Here is a 21,422-nt window from a genome sequence, read left to right as displayed (position 1 = left end):
GTGGAGAAAATACTGATGCTGCTTCAAGACTAGAGTCACTAGACTACATATGCTGCTCTTTCCATACAGAATTTTAACACAAAGATTGCATATGGTGAAAAGTCATTTTCCCAGAAACTATTAGCTACTAGACCATCAAAATCACCATCATAAAACAGTAAATAATTACACTGAGATTGATAAACTTCCTTGCCTCAGCTGTTGGATTTTAAGACAAGACTAAACACTTCTGTAAGTACTAGTAAACTTTCATCATTTGAGTACCTTTCTTGTTATTGTCAAGCCTATAAGCAAATAATCCTTCTGACTGAGCATATGGCAGGAGAACAGCAGCAGGGTGGGAGAGGAATTTAGCATGTCAGTACAGTTATGAAGAGGCCTCTCTCAAAAGGAAGGAACAGCCTGTCCTTTTAATGAAAGTTCCAAAAATGTCATTTTAAGAACAAAGTGCTCTGGCCTATAGTTCTACTTAACACCCTGCCTTTATAAGCAGATGTTTTAAAGGTCACATTAGGTCCTTTTTTAAACTAACACAAAAGAATAGTAATGTTTGTTCATTTCGCAACTGCATTTCTACAGCCAACACTTTAGCCCCCTACTAACCCTTAACCTGCTCATGGATCCGAAACATTTTAGATGCCAGTTGCAATCTGCAAGTCCCAGCCACTATGGAGGAGGATCAGGATAGGAAGCTTTTAAACAAGATGAACATCTGTAAGTTTATGGGACATGATAAATGCACCCATGGGCAGGGAGGAAGCTGGCTTATGTCACTGCAAGGCCAGGCCTGATCATCTCTGAATGGTGATCAGGATGGGTTCTTGAGGTCTGAGAGAAGTCATGTGTTGCTCTCATCTTTGAAACAGGCAAGAAAGAAGACATGGGGAAAACATCAATCAGCCTCACCTCAATCTGCAGCAGGCCAGAAGAACAAATCCTCCTGGAAACCATTTTCACACATGAAAAACAAGAACGTGATCAACAGCAGTTTGCACACATTTCTGAAGGGGCAGTGATGTTTAATCTTCCTGACAGCCTTTTACAATTAGATGACATGCTTGATGGATGAGGGGAAAAGTGGATGTTTAATATGACTTTAGCAAAGTGCTCAACATTTCCTGCCTAAACATTCTCATACGCAAACTGATTGATCACTGTGAGATGCACCGAAAAATGGTCCTACTAACAAGACTCAAGTGGGCCTTTTCAAATGAATTAAGTTTTGATATCTAAGTTTTACTACTAATATACATAAGAACACAAGCAAAGTCATCACAATCAAAGAAGTCAAAAACCACAGAGGATGGAAATCTTAGTTTAGAAACAAAGATTTTTATTAAAATCTTAAGACCTGGTGCAATCCAGCTCCAGCTGGGATGAAGGTACCCAGTACAAGCAGCAGACAGAACTCAGAAGTCTGAGTCCCTATCAGCTAGTCCAGAGATTTCAGTTCCTTGTTGTTTGAAGGCTAGTAAATAGTTTCACTAAAGAGTGAAACAATGGAATAGCAAAAGCTAGCAGAGGTGATTAACTTAAAAGTAGATAGAGTAAAAGAAACATGGGTCCTAATTCCGATTTCACATTACTTCAACCACTTCATATTACCACCACTATCAGAAGGGAAAACTAGCTGAGCAGGGAATTCACCCCAGACTTCCTGGGAGCTTGCACGTGTTTAAGACAAACTATAACTTCTCTGAAATTTAAGTGTAAAGGACTCTCTAAGACACGATACTTAGACGCCTCTTGCATAAATGGTATCTTCATTACACTTCGTAAAAATCCCCTGGTCAAAAGCACACACACTCCTCAACACATTGCTGGAGCACCACCACAAGAACATCCCACTCTTTGATTTTGCTGTACTGTTATGTACGGTAGAAGATGATCTTCAGCACTATCCGAATTCCTGGGCTGCATTAAAAGCTCTTCTCTACTTACTGTGTTCTGCTGCAGAAAAATACCTCAGATAAGTAGCAAAATTCCTTCCTCTCCTCTGCAAATGCCTTTCCTACCAGATGATTTCAGAATGGCAGCAGAAATAGTATCTCTGAATTCAGAGAATGCCACTGTAAGAAAAGAAATCAACATACAATGTAAGACTGAAGGGCAGTGTAAGTCATTGTCAGCACAAGCATGATGTAAACTTGTCCTGGCAAAACATCTCTCCATACACACCATCTGCTGAGATTCGGAGCTTAAATTATATTAAGAAAAATTATGTAATTTGACAAAGCCAATGGTCTTCCAACACTTACATCACTATTCCTATTGACAGCTACAGAGAGGAGTTAAATGGCTCACAGCTGCCCATCTCTTCTGCAAGCAAAGCTAGACTCTTTGGACTCCAGCTTGGCACTTTTATTACAACTCAAGGCTATTTATCTTGCAGTAGGCTATCTTCAAAGATTCCTCTTATGTCAACAATGAGAAACAAACGAGTTTTCAGAAAACAGGAACTGATCAGATGCAAACAATGATGAGAAAACATCTGGGAGGATATTATCTAAGGAGACCATACTCAGCAATTCACATTCATTCACAGAATAAGGTTATTCATTTCCCAACCACCCACAATTTGATTAGGACAACTCTGCCTTCGTTTGTACACGTATCCTTTCCTTAAAGAAATCTAATGGGTCTCTGTAAAGGACAGTAAATAGAGTTCTATCTTTCTCCAGTGAGGAATTTGAACAGTATGCTTAAGACAGTTCAAGATAATCATACCATCCCTGACATTTTAAACAGTGAAGACATTCCAGGCCCCATTAAATCACTAACTCTCCCCATCTAGCTCAGTGGCTGGAATACAAGAACGAGCTGTTCTGTGAATTCTTCCTAGTCCAAACACAGCACAAGAAGTCAAGCAATTGAAGCTAGAAGTCTAAGAATACAAGCAGACACTTGTCTTTTTGACAGCTTTTTGACCCTTACAGCATCCTCGACCACAGTATTCATTTAGAGCATATGCATTTAATTCTGATTTCACTAGGACAGCTGTGGAGTCTTATGGGTTGGTAACTTCCTCACAATCTCTTATGAATATATTTTCTCCCTACCAGTCAGATCACCCTTACTATATTCTCAAAAATGCAACAGACAGAGAAGGAGAGAGAAAATGCACACACCTAGCCACTTACTGCAGCTCTGAGAGAGAAATATTTAGATGGAGGCTTTGATCTAAAGCTCCACCTGATGCAAGCAGAGACTTCAAAGTTAACACAACTACAAACAGACTTGGTTCATTCTTGCTACTTCTGCCTCACGTTTCTTTGGACTTGTTATGACTCTGGCAGAAAGATGCTTAGAATCACTGCATGCATCTCAGCGCCGTAAGTTAATGTACAGTACTGACACTGTCCAGCATATAGTGAAAAAAAGTCTCCATCTTTCTCTGTACTGGACCACAGTTACACTCATTACATACAAACAGTACTGTGATTGATGGGTCATTTAAACTTACCAGAGATCAAACAATCTTTCATTAATATGAAGACTGATGTCTTTTCACCTGAGCAACTTCCCAGAGCTATACTCAGACCCTTTAAATTTAGTACAGGCAAATTTATCTCTTAGCAGATCTAAGTAACATACCAAACGTACGAGTCTGCCATTAGTGTAGGTCAGCAAAACCCCAAAATAGACAGAGGTAGCCAGCTCACAGCTTAGCTATCGTAAACTATCCCTCTCCAATTTTGCACTCTGTAAGGACTGTTAGAATACACAGAAACTGTAACAGCCAGAATATGGAGAACACTCAACTTCTCATATACCCATGCTAAGCTACGTTTCTAAGCAAAGCCCATCACTTACACTGTGCAGTAGATGCACACACTGACTCGGAACAACAGAAAAAAGATCTGTTTTAACACCCACATCATATAAATTTAATCCTGAAGATTTTGAGCATTCAGCAGTAAAACATCTGTTAGAAGTCTCTCTTCACTCAGAAGCTTCCAGCACTATTGGGAATCCGTTACCTCAACAATCCGAGTATTTTTCACCTTTGAAACACCTAGCTTTTGGCTCAAGTTTCTTTATAAAGTATAAAATTTCATTGTCAGCATCTCACCATTACAGATATTTCCATAAGGCAAACAGATTTCAGTTACCACTAACAGAAGACCTCCACTGGATATAAATTGACAACCAAGGAGAAGTCCAGTCTTAAATTCTTCCCATCCTCAAACCTCGAGCTCAAGCTCCCTTATTAAAAAAAAATTAAAAAAAAATAAAAAAAGGGGGGGAGGGAGGGGGGGCAATTAAAGCCCTTGAAACCATTAAGGTAGAAGTTATAAATTCACAGTTGCCAAATCCACAATCATCTTTTCCATGAGCTGTTTGATGACATTCTTTAGGAAGGATGTGGACACTGACTGGATTCCTGGCCTTGGCCCTGTCCAACACTTGTTTTGAGGGAGGGCAAAGGTCACTCAAAAACGGCTTTCAGTGGAGTGGGCTGGAATTTAGCTGGAAGGAGAAAGGAAAAAGACTCAGTCTGCTCATAGCTATTCCACAAATGCTGAGGTATATTAAACTCACCTGCAAAGTTTTAAAGATTAAAGTTGTTACTGAAGCCCAGTAGTGGCACTTGTAGTAAAAGTAAAATAGCTTTATCATTTCCATCACATCTCTCCATACATCTACTGTAAAGTCAGCCTCTCTTCTGTTCATTCACTGAGAAATCAACCTTACTTTCCCCTCACATAAGTGCTATACGATTTTCAACGCATTAACCAGAACAGGCTTTTCTCATGCAGTCCAGACCTGCACAATCAAGCTCATCCAAGAGAAGAATAAGAGAATGTAAGTAAGGAAGTATGTGGATGCTTTTCCCTAAGAAATTCAATCCCCTCCATGCCCTTTTTTCCCCCCCTTAAGAACAGAATTGCTAGAAATCTTACCACTACTGCTGAACCCTGACTTCTTAAGTCAGATATACAGTAGTCATAAACACAGGATCAGAAAACTTTCAAACAAACATTAGGAATAGTTTCCTCTTTCTACTTCTGATCTGTCCCACTGAGTTCAGGCAAACAACACACAGCACTGATATTGCACAAGAGCTGGAATGCAATATCCTGTGGTTCAGCAGGTGGTAGGATGACTCCTCACAGGCTCATTACTGCCTACAATGCCCATAGCCTTTTCTGGGTATTCAGTCCCACTTGCCACTGAAGAGAAGAGAGAGAGCAAGCTCTGGTTTTGGTATGATCCTCCAAGTTTGAGTAGCAAAGATGCATGGTATGCCATAAGGAAGTTAAAGTGGTACTTTGATCACTCTCCAAAAAAAAAAAAAAAAAAAAAAAAAAGTCACTACTTAACTGGAAGATTTCTGTCAGTTTCTGTATTTGGTCAGTTTCTGTATTTGCTATATGGCTGATAAAAAAAAAAAAACCACAGACTATCTGCTCGAGGGCTTCTTACGGGAATTTACAGTCACTGCTCATCCCCCTTTTGAACACTGCTGGTGTCTACTGTTTTAGGAGTAAGACTTGCACTAGCTTCTGTTCACACAGCATACAAGAAGGAGAGTACAGAAGAAGAGTTGTTTTCCTTATAGCCAAGGGCAACTTGGTGCTAAATCAGCACAATACTTCTAAACAAAACGCCATGAAGTTATGCCTGAAATATATCCGGCTTTCTATTTCACACATTTTGGTGCTGTAGAAATACCAAAAGCAATTGCAGTGCCATAGTGCAATGTTTTTATCTTCCTGAAAAATAACTACTAAAGGAAAATGTTTCAAGTTCTCCAGTTCACAAACTTCAACAAGATTGGTCCTATCCTCTTGCTAGCATGTAATAGAACCATTACCAAATTAAGAGGGGAAGGAAATTAACATAATTGGTAGTAAGTATTAAAATACTCTTAGTGACTTGAAGCCTGCAGCTTGGTGTTTATCAGCTTCCTAGTGTAGGTATCACACAACAGCGCAGTGGGATAGCAGAATCACTCAGACTACAGAGGAACATCATTGTTTATATATTTTCCTTACAAGGCCAACAAATACAGACTGATCAAATACTCTACACCAATATGAAACACCAATATTCTTACATACAGCCAAGTATTTGACTGTTTTCTTAAAGGTTAAAAAAAAAAGAACTCACAGAAAGGAGTAGCAAAGCGTCAGCCACTAAATCTCTCCTTCAAATTACTAAGAGCAAAATGATTTCTCATTAGTTCTGGCTTAAAAATTACTTCTGAATTCATCACTGAGTACAAATCCTCACAGTTTGAAAACTGATCATTAATTTATTCCCGTAAGAGTGATCAAATATTTTTAAAAGTACTTCAGGACTTCAGATAGATGTGTTTAAATTTACTTTGTTAAGTAAATATAGACCCTTGCCTTTGTATGCAACAGTGTATGTATCTCACAGGAAAGCTGCAGCTTTTAGCACCTAACCCATCAGAAATCCTCACCACAGCACAACAATGTTGTCATAAGAAGCTTCCACAGAAAACAGTGACAGAACAGGCAGGACTGGGAACACGCAGGAAGCACCCCTCTCTCTCTCCCCTCTCCTGAACTATTAGAGATCCAGCGACTTACCCTTTGTTTCAGATGAGATAAAAAAAACAACTAAAGTCCTGGCACCTGGTGGCCATTAGGAAATGGAAGTTATTTGGGTTACTAGATACTGTCCTGGTCATATTTCAACACAAACAATTAGATTTGACCTTAAAATTACCGCTGTTTCAAGGAAAGTCATGTGTTCTTCTGCCCATCCAAAGATACCGTGCAACATTTGTCGGCATGCTGCAAAACAGAGCAGTAACACTGCAAAGATCTGGCATGCTGCCCTCCACAGAAAATGACACTTGCTTCATCTATCTGTTACCTGAAATTGCTACATTAGGGTTTGCTACCTGAAAAACCGTACAGAACCCTCAGTCCATAATGATGGTATGTGAAGAAGCTGCATATTCAAAAACAGAACCCACAGAAATAATTTACATGGATGAAATCCTTAGAAGTTTCCTTTTCATTATTGCAAGGAAAAAGGAAAACAGCAGTACCATGTTACTACCATGCTCCCTTTTCTGTGGATCTTTCACATACTGCCCATCCACATGTCAGCTCACAGGAGTGCTTGTGATTGCATCTTTGAGTCAGAGGCATGCATATATGGTCTTCTGCCAGTCAGTCACCTGGCTTATCCTTCTTAATGTTTTTTTTTTTTTTTTTTTTTTTTTTGCCATAGAAGGGCTCTGGTTGGTAATAGTCATTCCCAGAGTCATGCACCAGTTAAATGAATAAATTACCTCATAACTAGATTGGATAAATATTCTCTCCTCCAACCTCCTTCCAGACATTCAAGGATTTCATATGAGACTTTGAATAATTAATCTGGATAGGATGTCAAACTTACACCAAGAACTATTTCAAACTGCTCTTACTGCCATTTGAGATTTCCAATAAGTCAGAACTAAGCAATTGCTGCACATAAACACACACCCACACACATTTTTACTTCCATCAAGTATAATAGCTTTGGATAATCTTAATCTTCCTCAAGGATTATGACCCTAATTAGTTTCTCCATTTGTTAGAGACATGTGTATTGTCCCCAGAGCGTACACTGAGATGTATTTTCTGGCTTGAGCAGGTTTCCTGTATTTTTTTCTGGCTGCACACAGGAACATTTCTCCTGAAGATATGAAGTAATTTCATGTTCTCCGGAAGACTTGCACTTCTACTGCTGCAATGAAGAGGAGAGAATGATCCCTCCGGATAACTGATCATTGACTCAAAAGATTTATGACCTGAGCTGTCACACCAACAATCTGCTTAACAATAAAATGCTGTTGCAGAAAGGTTCCTTATTTATGGTCTCTATTTACACCCAGCCACACAAAGCCCAGCTGTGCTCTGAGCTCACAGGACCCGCTGCTGCTTCGGAGTAAGACTGAGGAGAAAGAACAGTTTGTGAAGAAGTGACAGATGTTCTCAGGGCTTTCCTCAGCACCTTCACACTGCACTATGGGATTGTAAATTAAAATCATGCCCCAACCTTCACATCTACACTCAGCAAAACATTTAGCTCAGGCATCATCTGAGTTTTAAGTGGCAAGAGATCAGAGTATCCAAGAAAGCAATGCATATACAGCGCTGTGGACAGCAGCAGTGAGATTCTGCAAAGTTTTCTATGCATCTGGAAGACTACAGATCTTCTGGAGTATTTTAATTCTGACTTCACCTGTAAGAGTACAGTGGGGTCATGGCCTGGTGACTGAAGTTCACAGGTGCCAGCATTGCAAGAGCAGTAATGAAAATGAGAGAAAGTAACAACTTCTCATGGTGACATTTCAGAATTTTTTCTTAAATATCTGCACAGTCATATTTAAACCTCACAAGTTCTTTACACAGTTGACAAAAAAATCGTGATCTGAAGAGTATCTTTAAAACGTAAAATCTCAATAAAACTACATGCTTGAGATTTCTGATAAATGTTACATTTCCTTCTTTTAGCCACAAGAAGTCACAGCTATCTACACTCCCACATCAATCACACAGGCTATGATGGGTACAAGACCTAGAGCTGCAGTGGGAGAAATACACCCAGAGCCGAGTTCAACCCATGAACTGATCCAAACATCAACTTCCTAGAGCCCCTCCTGGAGGCAAACAACTTCAAACCATAGAACAGGGGTGGTACATTGCACATCCTGACACCCCACAGATTCCTGTGGTACAGAATACATTAATCAGGGCAAAAGGTTATTTTCCAGCAAAGTTTGTAGATTAAATTCCATAGAAAACCAAACAAAAGGCTACACGAGCACTCACAAGCAGTGAGTTCAGAAGTATTTCATTCCTGATTTTCCAGAATTGCCCTAACACTGGCAGCTTATACAGCACGGATGTGTAGCAAACAAGGCTAAATTAACCAGTATCAAATTTCAGTCAGACATACTGACCCAACAAGGATTTAAAGACTTTTCATCCAAATGAATTTAGGGTTTAAAACCTTTGCTAACAGAACAGAAAGTATCACTGAGAACACTAATGCATTTTAGTTGATTGCTTTTAAGTATGCAGGCTGGCAAAGAGGCACAATAGGCGAATAAAGGGTGCACAAGGAAGTTGTCTTAAGGTATAAGTGGTCTAACTTATTTCAATTTAGATCAGCTACAGAAACATTCCTTGCCTCATACTGAAAAAAGCACCTTGCATTTGCTATGGTGGAGTTGTAGACATTCACACCAAACCACAACAAGGAACACAACAGGGCTGTTGAGGAGCTGCCTCAATAATAAAATTATCCTCTCCATCATACAAATGCTCCCATCCATGGTGCAGGGACAGCCTCCTGTCCAGAAACAGCAACACTGAACAGGATTTCAGGCACCTCCTCTGCAGGCTTCCTTACTCCATTTTAACAGCCTTTCTCCTCCCACAAAAACACCAGTGCATGCAAAGACACTTAAAAATACTTAAAAAGAACATAATCTATCAACATCTTTTTAAAAGCTGAACTTTGTTCTCAACACTTAACCATGTTCATTGCGCATCAAATATGATTTAAAACAGAACACTCTGTAGGCCAGAGAAATGATTTTCTACTCTTCCGTCCAGCCAGAGATCCTAATTTCAACAGCCCCAGTGTCAACTGCTTCACACAAAGATCCAAGAAGTCCCACAGCTGACAGATCTGAAATCATACAGTCACAGGGAATCCATCTCCCAACCTCCCAGTGCTGCTGAAGGCAAACATCCAGATGTTGCATAACAGTCCCCTAAAAATCAAGCACCTGACTTTAAGGTATGAAAGAAAAACTGATGCTTTTCAGTTTGTTTTGTTTCTCTCATTTTTTTACCTAACATGTTGGAACAGAAGAGATTTTATTTTAAATCAGAATGGTTGTTCTCATTCTACCATGATTCCTTGACAAGCTCAAGCAGTGAGCCCAAGATAACTTCCTGGGATTCTAAGCCAAGAGCAAGGTCTGCACCTCGGCCACAGCAACCCCCATTATCAATACAATCTGTAGGATATAAGGATAGAGCACAGCCTACAGAAACAGGCTTGGGGGTACTGGACATGAGCCAGCAGTGTGCCCTTGCAGCCCAGAAAGGTAACCACATCCTGGGCTGCAACAAAAGTGTGGCCAGAAGGACAAGGAAGATGAACCTCTGTGCTGTGAGACCTCACCTGGTGTGCAGCATCCACACGTGGAGTCCTCCAGCACAGGAGAGATACAGACCTGTTGGAGTGTGTCCAGAGGAGGGCCACAAGATTGATCTGAGGAATGAAACATCTCCCGGAAAGGACAGGCTGACAGCTGGGCTGTGCAGCATGGATAAGGGAAGGGTGAGAGTGGCCTGACAGTATCTAAGGTGGGGCCATAAGAAAGAAGGGGACAGACTCTTTAGCAGGGTGCGCTGTGACAGGACAAGAGGAAAAGGTTTCAAACAAAGAGGAGAGATTTAATTGGATGTAAGGAAGTTTATGATAAGGGCAGAACAGGCTGCCCAGAGATGTAGATGCCCTGTCCCTGGAGACACTCAAGGTCAGGCAGGACCAGGCTCTGAGCACCCTGAAGCAGAACACTCCCTGTCTATCACAAGGGCATTTGATTAGATGTCCTTTGATCATCCTTCGCAACTCAAAAATTTTTAATGATCTTCCAGAGTTTAGGATCGGATTTTCTAAGTAAAAAAAAGAAAAAGCAAATTCTGTGGGATTTTCAGAGATTGGCATGATTTACATTTTTTAACCCTTCAGAAAAAAACCCACTCATGCCATTGTTAAAAACATAGCATTCTAAGGCAAGCACAATTAAGACTCATAGAATCTTCAGGGCTATTAAATCTAATTCTCTTGTAAACCTTTAAAAACCTGCCATCACTTGTTTTTTGATAATATAAAAAGTTTTTATTTACATTATGCTATTAGAACAATAACACCAGCTTTTTTCTGTTGCTTTACACTGATGCCATGTTTAATATAATACAGGATTTCATATAATCCTGATTTTTAATCACCACTATTGACCTCAGTGGAACATACATACAGGGACGTACAACATTTAGGGGGCAGTTCTATGAGGTAACTTTCTCAATGTTGCATTCGGATCAATTTTTATAAAATATATGTTTGGTATGAAATTCTCATGATTCTCCATTCATAAGTATTAGAAGAGTTGGTCAATTGTTCATGAAAATAAAGGAAACAATACTTGTGTCATCTTTAGAAACCAAAACAAATGTACAAAAAAACAACATATAGCCCACCCCACTAAACCTCTTCCAGTGTTACCAACAGCTACTTTTCTTGAAGCAAACCTGCCCCCTTCAACCAGTTCTCTCTACTATGAAGGTTAAGTATCTTGCCATTCTTTACCTTCTTTCAGCATGAAACATGGACATACAGAACACCAGGAATACACACATTCACTTTACACACACAGCACAATATGGAACAAGAAAGTCCCATGAAATCATTCACCAAGCCACACTGAAAATATAAACCAATCCCTGAGCTACTACCCAGAGTGCTGCTGCCATACTCATAACACTGCTGGCAGAGCCAGTACTCTGCATTGGTGTCCTTCTACCATCACACAGCAACCAGCAGCTTTGGGCTTACCAAGAACAGAGACTCCAGCAGATATGAACACAGCATTATAGTAAGTTTCACAGCGCTGCCAAATATTTGAATGCTTTGTAGCAGTTTCGTTTCACAGAAAAAGTCTGGCTTGAAATAGAATTATTTTCCAGTGGCAGCCCTACGATGAACTTGCTTAATTGTAGCAAGTTACTTCTCTTCTGCAACTTCCAGATACTTCATGTTCCTCTGATACAGTGCCAGGTAATATCCAAATAATCCAATATAGGATGTAGCTGACAGTCAATACATGAGGAAATAAGAATCACTCATGTCAGACAATGAATAAAATTCCTAAAGAAATGCAGTGCAGTCAGCTCAATGAGGCACTCAGTGAAGTCCTAGGTAAGGTGCAGGCACAATTATTGCTATAAGAACAAGAGCACAGACTACACCACAGAACAGTTAAGTGCCTGTTGTTGTGGTAGCGTGATTATTTTTTTTTTCCTACCTTTCTTATATCTGTATCCAACTTTTAAGGATATTATAATGCCTCTTTCACTACCCACCTATAACAGAGGAAAGAAAAAAAAGCAGCCGTTTCCATTATCTGAAAACTCACAACATTCTTCATAAAGATTAACAGCACTGTCACCCTTTCATTACAAAAATGCACAGCTAAGGAAGCACTGCACAACAGAGATGTAAGCGCTGCTGGGCTGCAGAAGGGCCCCTGCAGACAAGCATGCTGTGGAGCTAGCCTGTACCTGCGTCTCACTGCACATTCCTCCCTCAAAGGAATTCAGAGCTGAAAGCCGGTACCCCTCTGCCCTCCTGTGTGTGAGCTCACAGCACCGGAATGAAGAGGAGGAAAAGACCATTCTCACCGGAATTTCTTTAATGGGAATTACTAGTGCTCATCTCAGTGCTGGAGTGATTTTGTCCAGTCATTCTTAAGCACAGAGAACACATCTATAACTATTCAGCAAGATTAATTCCTGGTAAATTCAGTGATAACATAAACAACATCAGTAGGCTGACAGTCTTCTGTCATAAAACAGTCATTCCAGATCTGGACAGTAGCATAATGAAAATTAAAATAATTCAATTTCCTTTCCCTTTGTTTCACAGCTAGAAAATAACAAACAGGGTAAAAAAAAAATCTGGGGAGTTACAGCCAATAACTGAATATTGCTGTTGAGAACAACTTGCATGAAAATTATTTAATTCTTATTACTGAATTTCAAATTTTATTTTCCTTTTTAAAATAAAACTTCCTGAAATTTGTTCAGCATTTACTGCTTTCAGTACCAAATTTATGTTCGAGGGAAAAAAAAAAAAACACCTATCATTCACAAATCACATCACCTTTTTGTATGTTTTTAACACAGTATTCATTTACTCCTATCCAGGATGCTTGGCAAACAATGCAGCTTGCTGTTTCATAAAGTATCCCTGAATAGAGTTGAAGAGTCATAGTAACACTGAAAGTCTGATAAAGACATTCATTATGTCTGCTCTGCCAGTCAGACCACAGCTGAGATAACACAGCTTTCTAACATGTGCCACTCCTCTCTGAACCACATGCAGAACTTGGCTGGCTAGTGTGAAGCTGAAAGATGAAATCCAACAAGACCTTGGAAAACTCCCACCATCACATTAGTGCATGGAAGAAAATTGAACTGGACAGTGTTTCTAAACAACCACAATCGACTTCTTACATGTCCATGCGGTACTGGTTACAAGCGCAACCCTTCCAGCTCCAAAGGCAGGCTGCACAAGCCTTCCACTCACAGAGGGCCCTAGGGCACACAAAGCACTGCCAATTATGGTCCGACTGTTCAAAGAACCATGCTACCTAACAGACCGGGGTCATTATGCAAAAAGCCATTTGCATTTCCTGGCTGGAACTTCTGTTGGCTAAGCAGAGAACAAGGAGTTCAGCCCTAATGCTGATTTGCCGCCCATGTCTGGGCAAAACTGCATTCACACATGGAAGGCAGCAGTACCATGTAAGCTGCCACAGAACAATGCGGGCAGGCACAGCTGAAGGATACCTGCAAAGTACTCAGAATCACAATTGAAAGACAGCAACAGAACCAGTGCTTAAGTATTTAAAACTTAAGGCTATGATATTTTACTTTATACTTACGTAAGGGAAACATGCATGTGTGTCTGTGATATACGAACTCTAGAAAAAGGATGAAACAGACAAATATTTTAACTGTTAGCAGAACTTCCATTCCAGGACTCGTTCTAGCCTGCCATTCTGCAGCCCACTTCATCTCTGAAGAGCCTTCCCACAAGCTCAGGTGATTTTCTGCTGCTTGCTTGAGACACAGAAGGCCCTCAGTTCCCAGACACCCTGCTGAGGGTTCTCAACATTCCACATGCTTCAGGGCCAACACATCAACATAGAAATTGTACCACTAAGAGGTATTAGGTTGAACCACAGTTCGGAGCTCACTCTAATTATCTAGTCAGATTTTAGTTTAACACTAACAAGATTATAGATTCGCAGAGATTAATCTTGTTAAGAATACCACAGAGAAAACCATATAATCACTACCTTGGAGAGATCAGCTGAAGTATTCTGTTTATGGTCACCAACACATTTAGCTTCAAAACCTCTCAGGAGCTTAAAGAACATTCCTGGTATCTACTTGTGGTAAAAGCAGGCTTTGGATCTGGCATTTACTTTGGTAACTAGAATACTTTACCCCTATTACCATGTGGTTAGAGAGCTTCTCTTCACCCCAATTCACATCTTTTCTCTCTTCTTATTAAGCCTACACCTTTCCAAGTAACAGAAAAAATCCCAGTACCACTCAGAGGAGATTCCATAAACAGTTTCCAGCTGAAACCCAAACTACTTTATTAGGTTAAAAAATGTAGTACTCTTCCTTATCAAAAACGATCACATAGCTCACAAGAAGACAGACCCATTAAATCTGTGTTTCAGATGAAAATAGATTAAAAACCTTTTACTAAATGAAGAACCAACTAGTTTGCATTACATCTATTCCCCCAGCAAATCAAAGGAAAAAAGCACGTGTATTCCAAAAGAAAGCAGGAAAGTAAGCAGCTCACTTTCAGCACCCAAAGCTAGCTACAGCTCATCACTGCCATGACTGTGAGACAGTCTTACCACACTTCAATTCTTTCTTACAAAGGACAGAAAAGTCAGCTCTGCGCAGAGCACTACACGCTAGGCAATGCAGAACTTGCCAACTGCACTTCCCAGCTAAATCCACGCTTCACTTAACTGCAGTTCATGTAGAGAATGTTTACAAGGATATATTAATTTTGAAGATAATGCTCACACTTTTCAACCCTTCAAGCATACTTTGTTGATAGTCTACAACCTCACATGGAGGGCTGAAGCTGAAAGCCTACAGGCTCCTTTTATGGAAGTGTCTGAAGACTTCTATGAATTCTTAATTTTACAAGCTTCCTTTTTGCCAAATGTTTCTGCTCCTGCAGGCTACGTTCTTCTAGCTGTTACACCCTGCTGTGCGAACAGGTTTAATCATCAAAGTAAAACGCAATGATTCACCTTCCTATTGTTCTGATGAGTTCACACTACAGTGGTTGCAATAATTCCAAACTGCTTTCAAAATGTATGTATTGTACTGAGCAAATGATTTCTATACATTCCTTCACAGCAATATTTCAACCAATTTAATGAGAACAGTTACAACTATTAAACGGTTCTGTACCTCTTTGAGAAAGTCATGTAATTACTCCTTGTGTTAATTAATTTAACTTTGTTACAGTAATGAGTATTCAGAGTTCTTTTAATAAGCATAATAACATTTGTGAGGCCATTCTTTAACTGCACTTTCATCTTTTTTTAAAATGCATTTTTCCTCTCTTCTGCTACTTCTATGGAAATGGGAACACGACAAATATGAAAGCCATAGGAAAGGGAAACACAACTCATTTCTTACAGAATCCTTGACTAATGTGTTACCTTCTCTGGCAGTTCACAATTATCATCTAGGTATTGCATCTAGACTTTTACCTGCATTATATATCAGACCAAGGTCTTGCTAAGTGTTGAAGATTGTTTGTTTCTATTGATAATGGGTAAAGTCGTACCCACATGGCACAACCCTCAAACAGATTCGTGCAACAGAGATCCCTAGGTAACAGGCGCTGACATGTCCTCACTGCTGCTAAGCGAGGCATCAGAAAAAGCACTGCAAGATTAATGCCAGGAAATATACTGGCAGCCTCTCAAGACTATGAGGAGAGAGAGAAGAGAACATAAGAGCACAGTGAGGCAAGGGCTTGTGATGGAAAGTACAGAAGGTTCCTGCTGAGGAGAAGTAAGCAGACCAGTGGGCAAATCAAGCAAATGTGGAACAGAGCAGCTACTGACACCTCCTTGGACTGAGACAATCAGACCAACCTATTGCACAGGGCTGATCTTCTCACTATCAAGGTAATTGAATGAGTACAGACCAAGTAAACTGGATGGTGCTGGTTTAGTGGTCTGGTGAGGCTGACCCAACTAAAGACAGAGTCCTGCAGAGGCAACAAGAAGGTGGCAAGCTAGTACAGACCACAGGGATTACTACAGCTATGTACCTGTCTGGAGGAAGAGTAGAATCAGAGGGTGAGTTCAGTCTCCTCCGACCAGCAGGAACTGTGGGGGGAAAAAAAAAAAAAAAAAAAGCGCAAAGGGTCCAGGGGAGCAGATCTATGGAACAGACCCTTTGATTTTATGTTAGTTCCTCCTCTTTTGGTTTCCTTAGACCTGTGGAAAGAAGCTATTCTGAAAATACGACTTTGAACACAAATAATATCATTGACATCAACACCTTCTATGATTTTGTTGCATACAGCTACCAGAAACTATAGTAACAACTTCCATATGGATCAGGCTATCACTGAAAGGGAAAAAAAAGAGCTGACCTGCAGGAAATCTGTGCAAAAAAAAAAACAGGAACAGATAGTTTGATTTCTCCAAGCATTTTCAGTTTTCTTGGCCGGACCTTCAAACACTCTTTTTGCAAGCATCAGGTAGTAAACCTGATTGCTACCTCACCTGCTATTTCTTGTTAGGTAAGCAAGCCGAAAGATATCAAGTTCAGTCTGCTTTTACAGTTTTCTCAGGAGAGCAAGGGTCTTCGTGGGGATATTTTGAGAGAAAGAAAAAGTTAATCATGTTAGTTGCTGACTCCTGTCTCACAGACTTGCCCTTCTCCAATATCACTGCAGACATTAACAAGACAAAACCAAGTTCAACTGCATTTCACAAATACCCTCTAAGAAGAATCTGTTGCCTTCCAATCCCTCTGTTAGAACAACTCCTTCCACAGGAGTGGAACATACAAGCTTGAATTTTACTTCTGAGCAGAGAAAGCAGTCCAGTATTCGAGAACTTGAGAACTATTCACTAAAGTTCCCTAAAAATTCTTAATTCTCCTGTCACTGTTATAACATTTAAGCAGACACAGGTGTTACCAATCTCCCTTTAGTTGCTGTTTAGGCCATAAGCTAATTCAAAAGTTAATTCAAAGTTATCGTCCACAGAGAGACACACGAACCCAGTGAGGAAGAGCGCAGGTCAAATACACCAGCAACTCTGACAAAGCCACCACCCTTTTGCTGTCACAACTTCTGGTAATCTGTAGCATTCTCATAACATCTGTAAGCATCAGCTCTTACTGCAGTTACCTCAGGAAGAAGAATTAGGAAGGAGTTCAGGTACCACACCCCCACTCACCTGGAGAGAGTTTTCCTTCAAATCTGACATACCTTGGCAAAGGCTAGACAAGTAACAGTATGATATCTGCTTCACATAGAACAAATCACCGCTTTTTTTTCCCCCGCTATAGAAACACGAATTAGCAGACATATTACTATTAGGAAAATGGGTATTTTGCAAAGGTCATTCCCCATACAATACAAAGTCTTTGCCAAAGAAGTGCCTCTAAACCCATACACTCTTACTGATAACAGGCTGCCTTATCTAGTAGGGAAATCTTGAGGTTTAGAAGGCTGAAAAAATTTAAAAAAAAGATCAAAAATCCCTTGTCACAATTTCTTTAATTCCATAGGCCTCTTCCTTACATAAGCAAACATATTACAGACATCACTGCATTCTTTACAAAGCTCAAAGCTAAAGATATTATAACTGTAAGAAGACAAATAACAGAAGGCTTACATATCTATGAATGCAGATCAAAACGGCAGAGAAACATGAAAAAAAAAACACACTTAGAAAGAGATTTTAATGGAGAAAATCATATTTTCAGAAATTTTGTTGTATAAAGTGGAGTGATGAGAGTTGCAACTGTTTTTAAATACCCAGTTAAACAGCCATTTCTTGTCACTCAGATCTCTAGGATTGAATTTATCCTCATCATAAGGCCTGAACTGAAAAGAACAAGTTTGGTTCAATTAAGCAAGTCCAGTACATATTAAATGAAAATATATTAAGAAATAGGTGAAGATATATTAAGCCCTAGATGAAGAATCATGCAGAAAGCCTAGAGTACATTAGGAGAAGAAAAACAGGATGACTTGGGCTACTTATTTACTGTAAGCTAGCTCAGCTTCAGTCATTCAAAACTAAGCAAACTGTCCAGAACTGGTTTTACCAAGCAGTTTTTATTTACCTTGCTTGGATACTTCCAAATGAGCTTAACGTACTGTTGAACAAGACATTAAACAGCAGAAAAAGAGCCATCTCTAGTTAATCAGCACATTCACTATCAAAGACAAAAAAAAAAAAAAAAAAAAAGATTTGAAATAGCAGCAGTACCATATGAAGCCCAAACTCATAAAAGATAACTTATCTAAAAGCTCCAGAAGTACCTCCCTCACAAGAAGAGGATCACAGAAGTTCCTTGGGCTATCACATCAATAACAGCACACATTCCAGGTGTGTGCAAGTAGCTAAAGAGTAAGAAAAAGAATATAAATAAAAAGTTATCTCACCTCTATGCTATATATGCTTTCAAATAGGCATAGAACAGCTGCTGCAACTATTGGCATGAGGAAACTTCTTTGAGAACTTTACAAGATGAGAAACTCACATTTCACTACAGGAGACCACCTCTAACCATTACCACCACCCCCTACCTTTCATTTATAACAGGACATCCCAGAAATACCAATACAACTAGTTACAACACAGGCCTAATTTTATACTGCTATTCAGTATTAGTCACCATTTAGAACTACATTTATAACCCCCCCACCCACCTCAAAAGAAAAAAAAGATCCAACAAAAAAATTAAGCTTGATACAGTAATACTACAACACTATAGAAAGCACAGCAATAATAGCAGGGTAAAAAAATTCTTTAGTTACAGCAAATAAGAACAAGTTCAAAGGCAGCAGCTATGAATACAGAAATTAAGGAAAAAAGCTGCTTATCTTCAGAAAGCCTCAGGTAGGCAGGAATCTCCAGTGAGATCCCCTCACCTCCACTGCCAACATATAAATGAGGGCTGGGAAGGGGTGGATCCTGGCTCCACCCCTTCTGATCACTCAGGTACATTCCATGCACCTGAGCTCCCCCGGGTTGGCCCTCCCTTCCCACCAGGTGCTCAATCACTGCTTCAAGCTGACTTAGTAATTCTGCTGCCATAGGCTTTTAAATCCTGTTCTTACAAATGTAAGTCTCTGTTACACTTGTAACAGAGACTTCTGAGACAAAGCCATCTTTGGTACGGCTTTATTGAAGATGCTGGCCACTGCCTACTTCTCATAACGTTCCAGATGAATGCTCAGCAAATTGCTGCAGCATTTATGAAGTTTCATGACTGAAATCAGATCGGCTGAAGGAAAGAAAAGGGAAACAGTTGTAAGCCACATCACCTTCAACGAGGAGTGCTTCAGCTGTTGACCATTTCTGAATAACGTGGAGGAAGACGCCATCTTTATCAATCTAAAATCTTAAGCTCATTCTGTTAACGCTGTATTTCACAACACTCAAATCATAGTGAGGACTGCTTGGGAATCCTACAGAGATTCTTACCTTTTGGAAAAAAAATCTGCTTACTGCAAAAGCAGGTTCATGTTGTCTCATAATGGTTTACTTTGTGCTGGAAGGCGTTAATTGCAACTGGTTTCTTGTTGTGTCAGATCTTGTTTTAATTTGGCACTACCAGAAAGTCAATTACCCACTATATCTGAAAAGATGACTAAAACAGTTGCTTTTCTTTCCTGCTGAGCACGTCTGACAGCTCTGTAATAAAAGTACCTTTACTGCTCAGATATATGAAGCGCTAAAACTACTGAAGAGCCTATTTCTGATTCTTTCATGCTTTCAGACAGCTCACACAGAAACAAAGATTTTGTTTGCTTTCTAACTCCAAAGGAAAATGCCAGGAAGACTCAGAAATGGCACACAGATGTTGCTCTTACTCTCTTTGGTAGACTTTCCTTGACAAAGTCTCTTTGTACACAATGAAACTTGTCAAGAAACTGCAAATAAAAACAAAAAGAAGCCCAAACCCTGAGATGTGCTTCCTAACAGTTATACAGCAAAACCGGAATGGTTTAAAACTCTGTTGTTGGTCACTTCTGCACCAATCAGGACAAATCTCACTGACGTACTACACAGATTTATACAAATGACTGCAAAACTTGCTCACTGCATTTGTTTCAAACCTTGAAAATACCTGCTGCGTTTCCACACGGACTCCAGTGCAGTAGGAACTCCCAGGAGAACAGTTGTTGGTTTTGTTGAAGGAAAAAAAAAAACCAAAACCTTATAAAAGAAACTCTCACAGTTCTGTATGCTGTCTAATCTCTTAATCTTTGGGAAGATTAGAGCCTGTAGCTACCACCTGATCAGGATGGTGAAATTCTACCAGCCTAACGCGTCAGGAAAAGCACAAGGTAGAAACAAGCCCTTTATGTTTCAAAAAAATATAACCCCCTCTGCCATTAACGCCTCTTCAAAAGATTTCTTCTCAGCGGTACAGGAAAGATCTCAGTCCTTACAATTTTAATCAGAAGAGCGGCAAAAGCCCTGGGAAAACATTGGCTCCGAAATCAAGAGCTCGAGTTTTCAAATGTTTTTCTTAGAAGCTTGTTAAAAGTTGGATTTCAATAAACATTCGTAGGGCACGTTATACGAACGGCTTCCATCGACTCCTCGCAGGCGAGGAAGGACCACAAGGACCGGAGAGCATCGCACGATCTCCATTAACATCACAATGTAACAAAGAGATCGCTCCTAAGGACCGCGCGGCGCTCGGGCTGCCCGCGCACGCAGCTCCGACCGCACAGCTGCAGCCCGCGGCTCCCAGCCCTGACGCTGCGCGCCTGGAACGGCACGGACGGAACCGACACCGCCGAGGCGTGGGAAGCCCGCGATCCGCCGCTAATCTCCTTAAACATTAATTGGGAGCAGCGGGAGGGAAAAAGTCGAATTGTGTTTACGCCATAAAGTTGTCAGACTGACAGATCGTAAAGTCGCCGCTACCGCACGCCACGCGGGATCTAAAGCTCGTTCCGGCTTCTCAGCCGCGAGTTGGGCGTCGGGCCGGGATCCCTCACATCCCGAGCGGGCTGATGGGGGCTGCGCGCCCCCGCGTCTCCGCGCCGTTTCCCCTTCAGCGTCGCGGGCCGGCGGGGCACCGTGCAGCACTTACCGCGCTCGCCGGCTCGGCGCGCAGACACAGCAGCAGCACCGGCAGCAGCAGCAGCAGCGCCCTGTGGGGAGGCAAAAGGAGAGCGCGGCGTCAAGCGGGGCCGAGAGCTGGCAGGGGGGCGGGGGGTCGCGCCTCGGCACTCACCCTGCGCGCCCCGGGGCCGGGCCCATGCCTCGGGCGGCCGGGGTCTGCGGCTCGGCTCGGTGGAAGGGGAGGACCGCCTCCCGTACGCGCAGAGAAAGT

General features: G+C 40.8%; 2 protein-coding genes across 2 annotated transcripts in view; one reads left to right on the top strand and one right to left on the bottom strand.

The window, feature by feature from the left end:
* COL4A6 (collagen type IV alpha 6 chain) overlaps positions 1–21,349 on the bottom strand; it is a 121,906-nt gene extending 100,557 nt beyond the window's left edge. Inside the window, exons 1-2 of the mRNA XM_042825404.1 lie at positions 21,324–21,349; positions 21,180–21,240 (exon numbers count right to left, since the gene is read on the bottom strand). Of these exons, the coding sequence (XP_042681338.1) occupies positions 21,180–21,240; positions 21,324–21,349 (87 nt within the window). The remainder of the gene's footprint in view (positions 1–21,179; positions 21,241–21,323) is intronic.
* The window catches only part of COL4A5 (collagen type IV alpha 5 chain), a 78,925-nt gene continuing 78,850 nt past the window's right edge, over positions 21,348–21,422 (top strand). Inside the window, exon 1 of the mRNA XM_042825403.1 lies at positions 21,348–21,405. Coding sequence (XP_042681337.1) covers positions 21,348–21,405 — 58 coding nt within the window. The remainder of the gene's footprint in view (positions 21,406–21,422) is intronic.

This window comes from Centrocercus urophasianus, unplaced genomic scaffold (genome assembly GCF_019232065.1).
Source record: "Centrocercus urophasianus isolate 14NV4802_14NV808 unplaced genomic scaffold, USGS_Curo_1.0 seq_24, whole genome shotgun sequence".
Lineage (NCBI taxonomy): Eukaryota > Metazoa > Chordata > Aves > Galliformes > Phasianidae > Centrocercus > Centrocercus urophasianus.
This window is presented reverse-complemented; position numbering and strand designations above follow the sequence as displayed.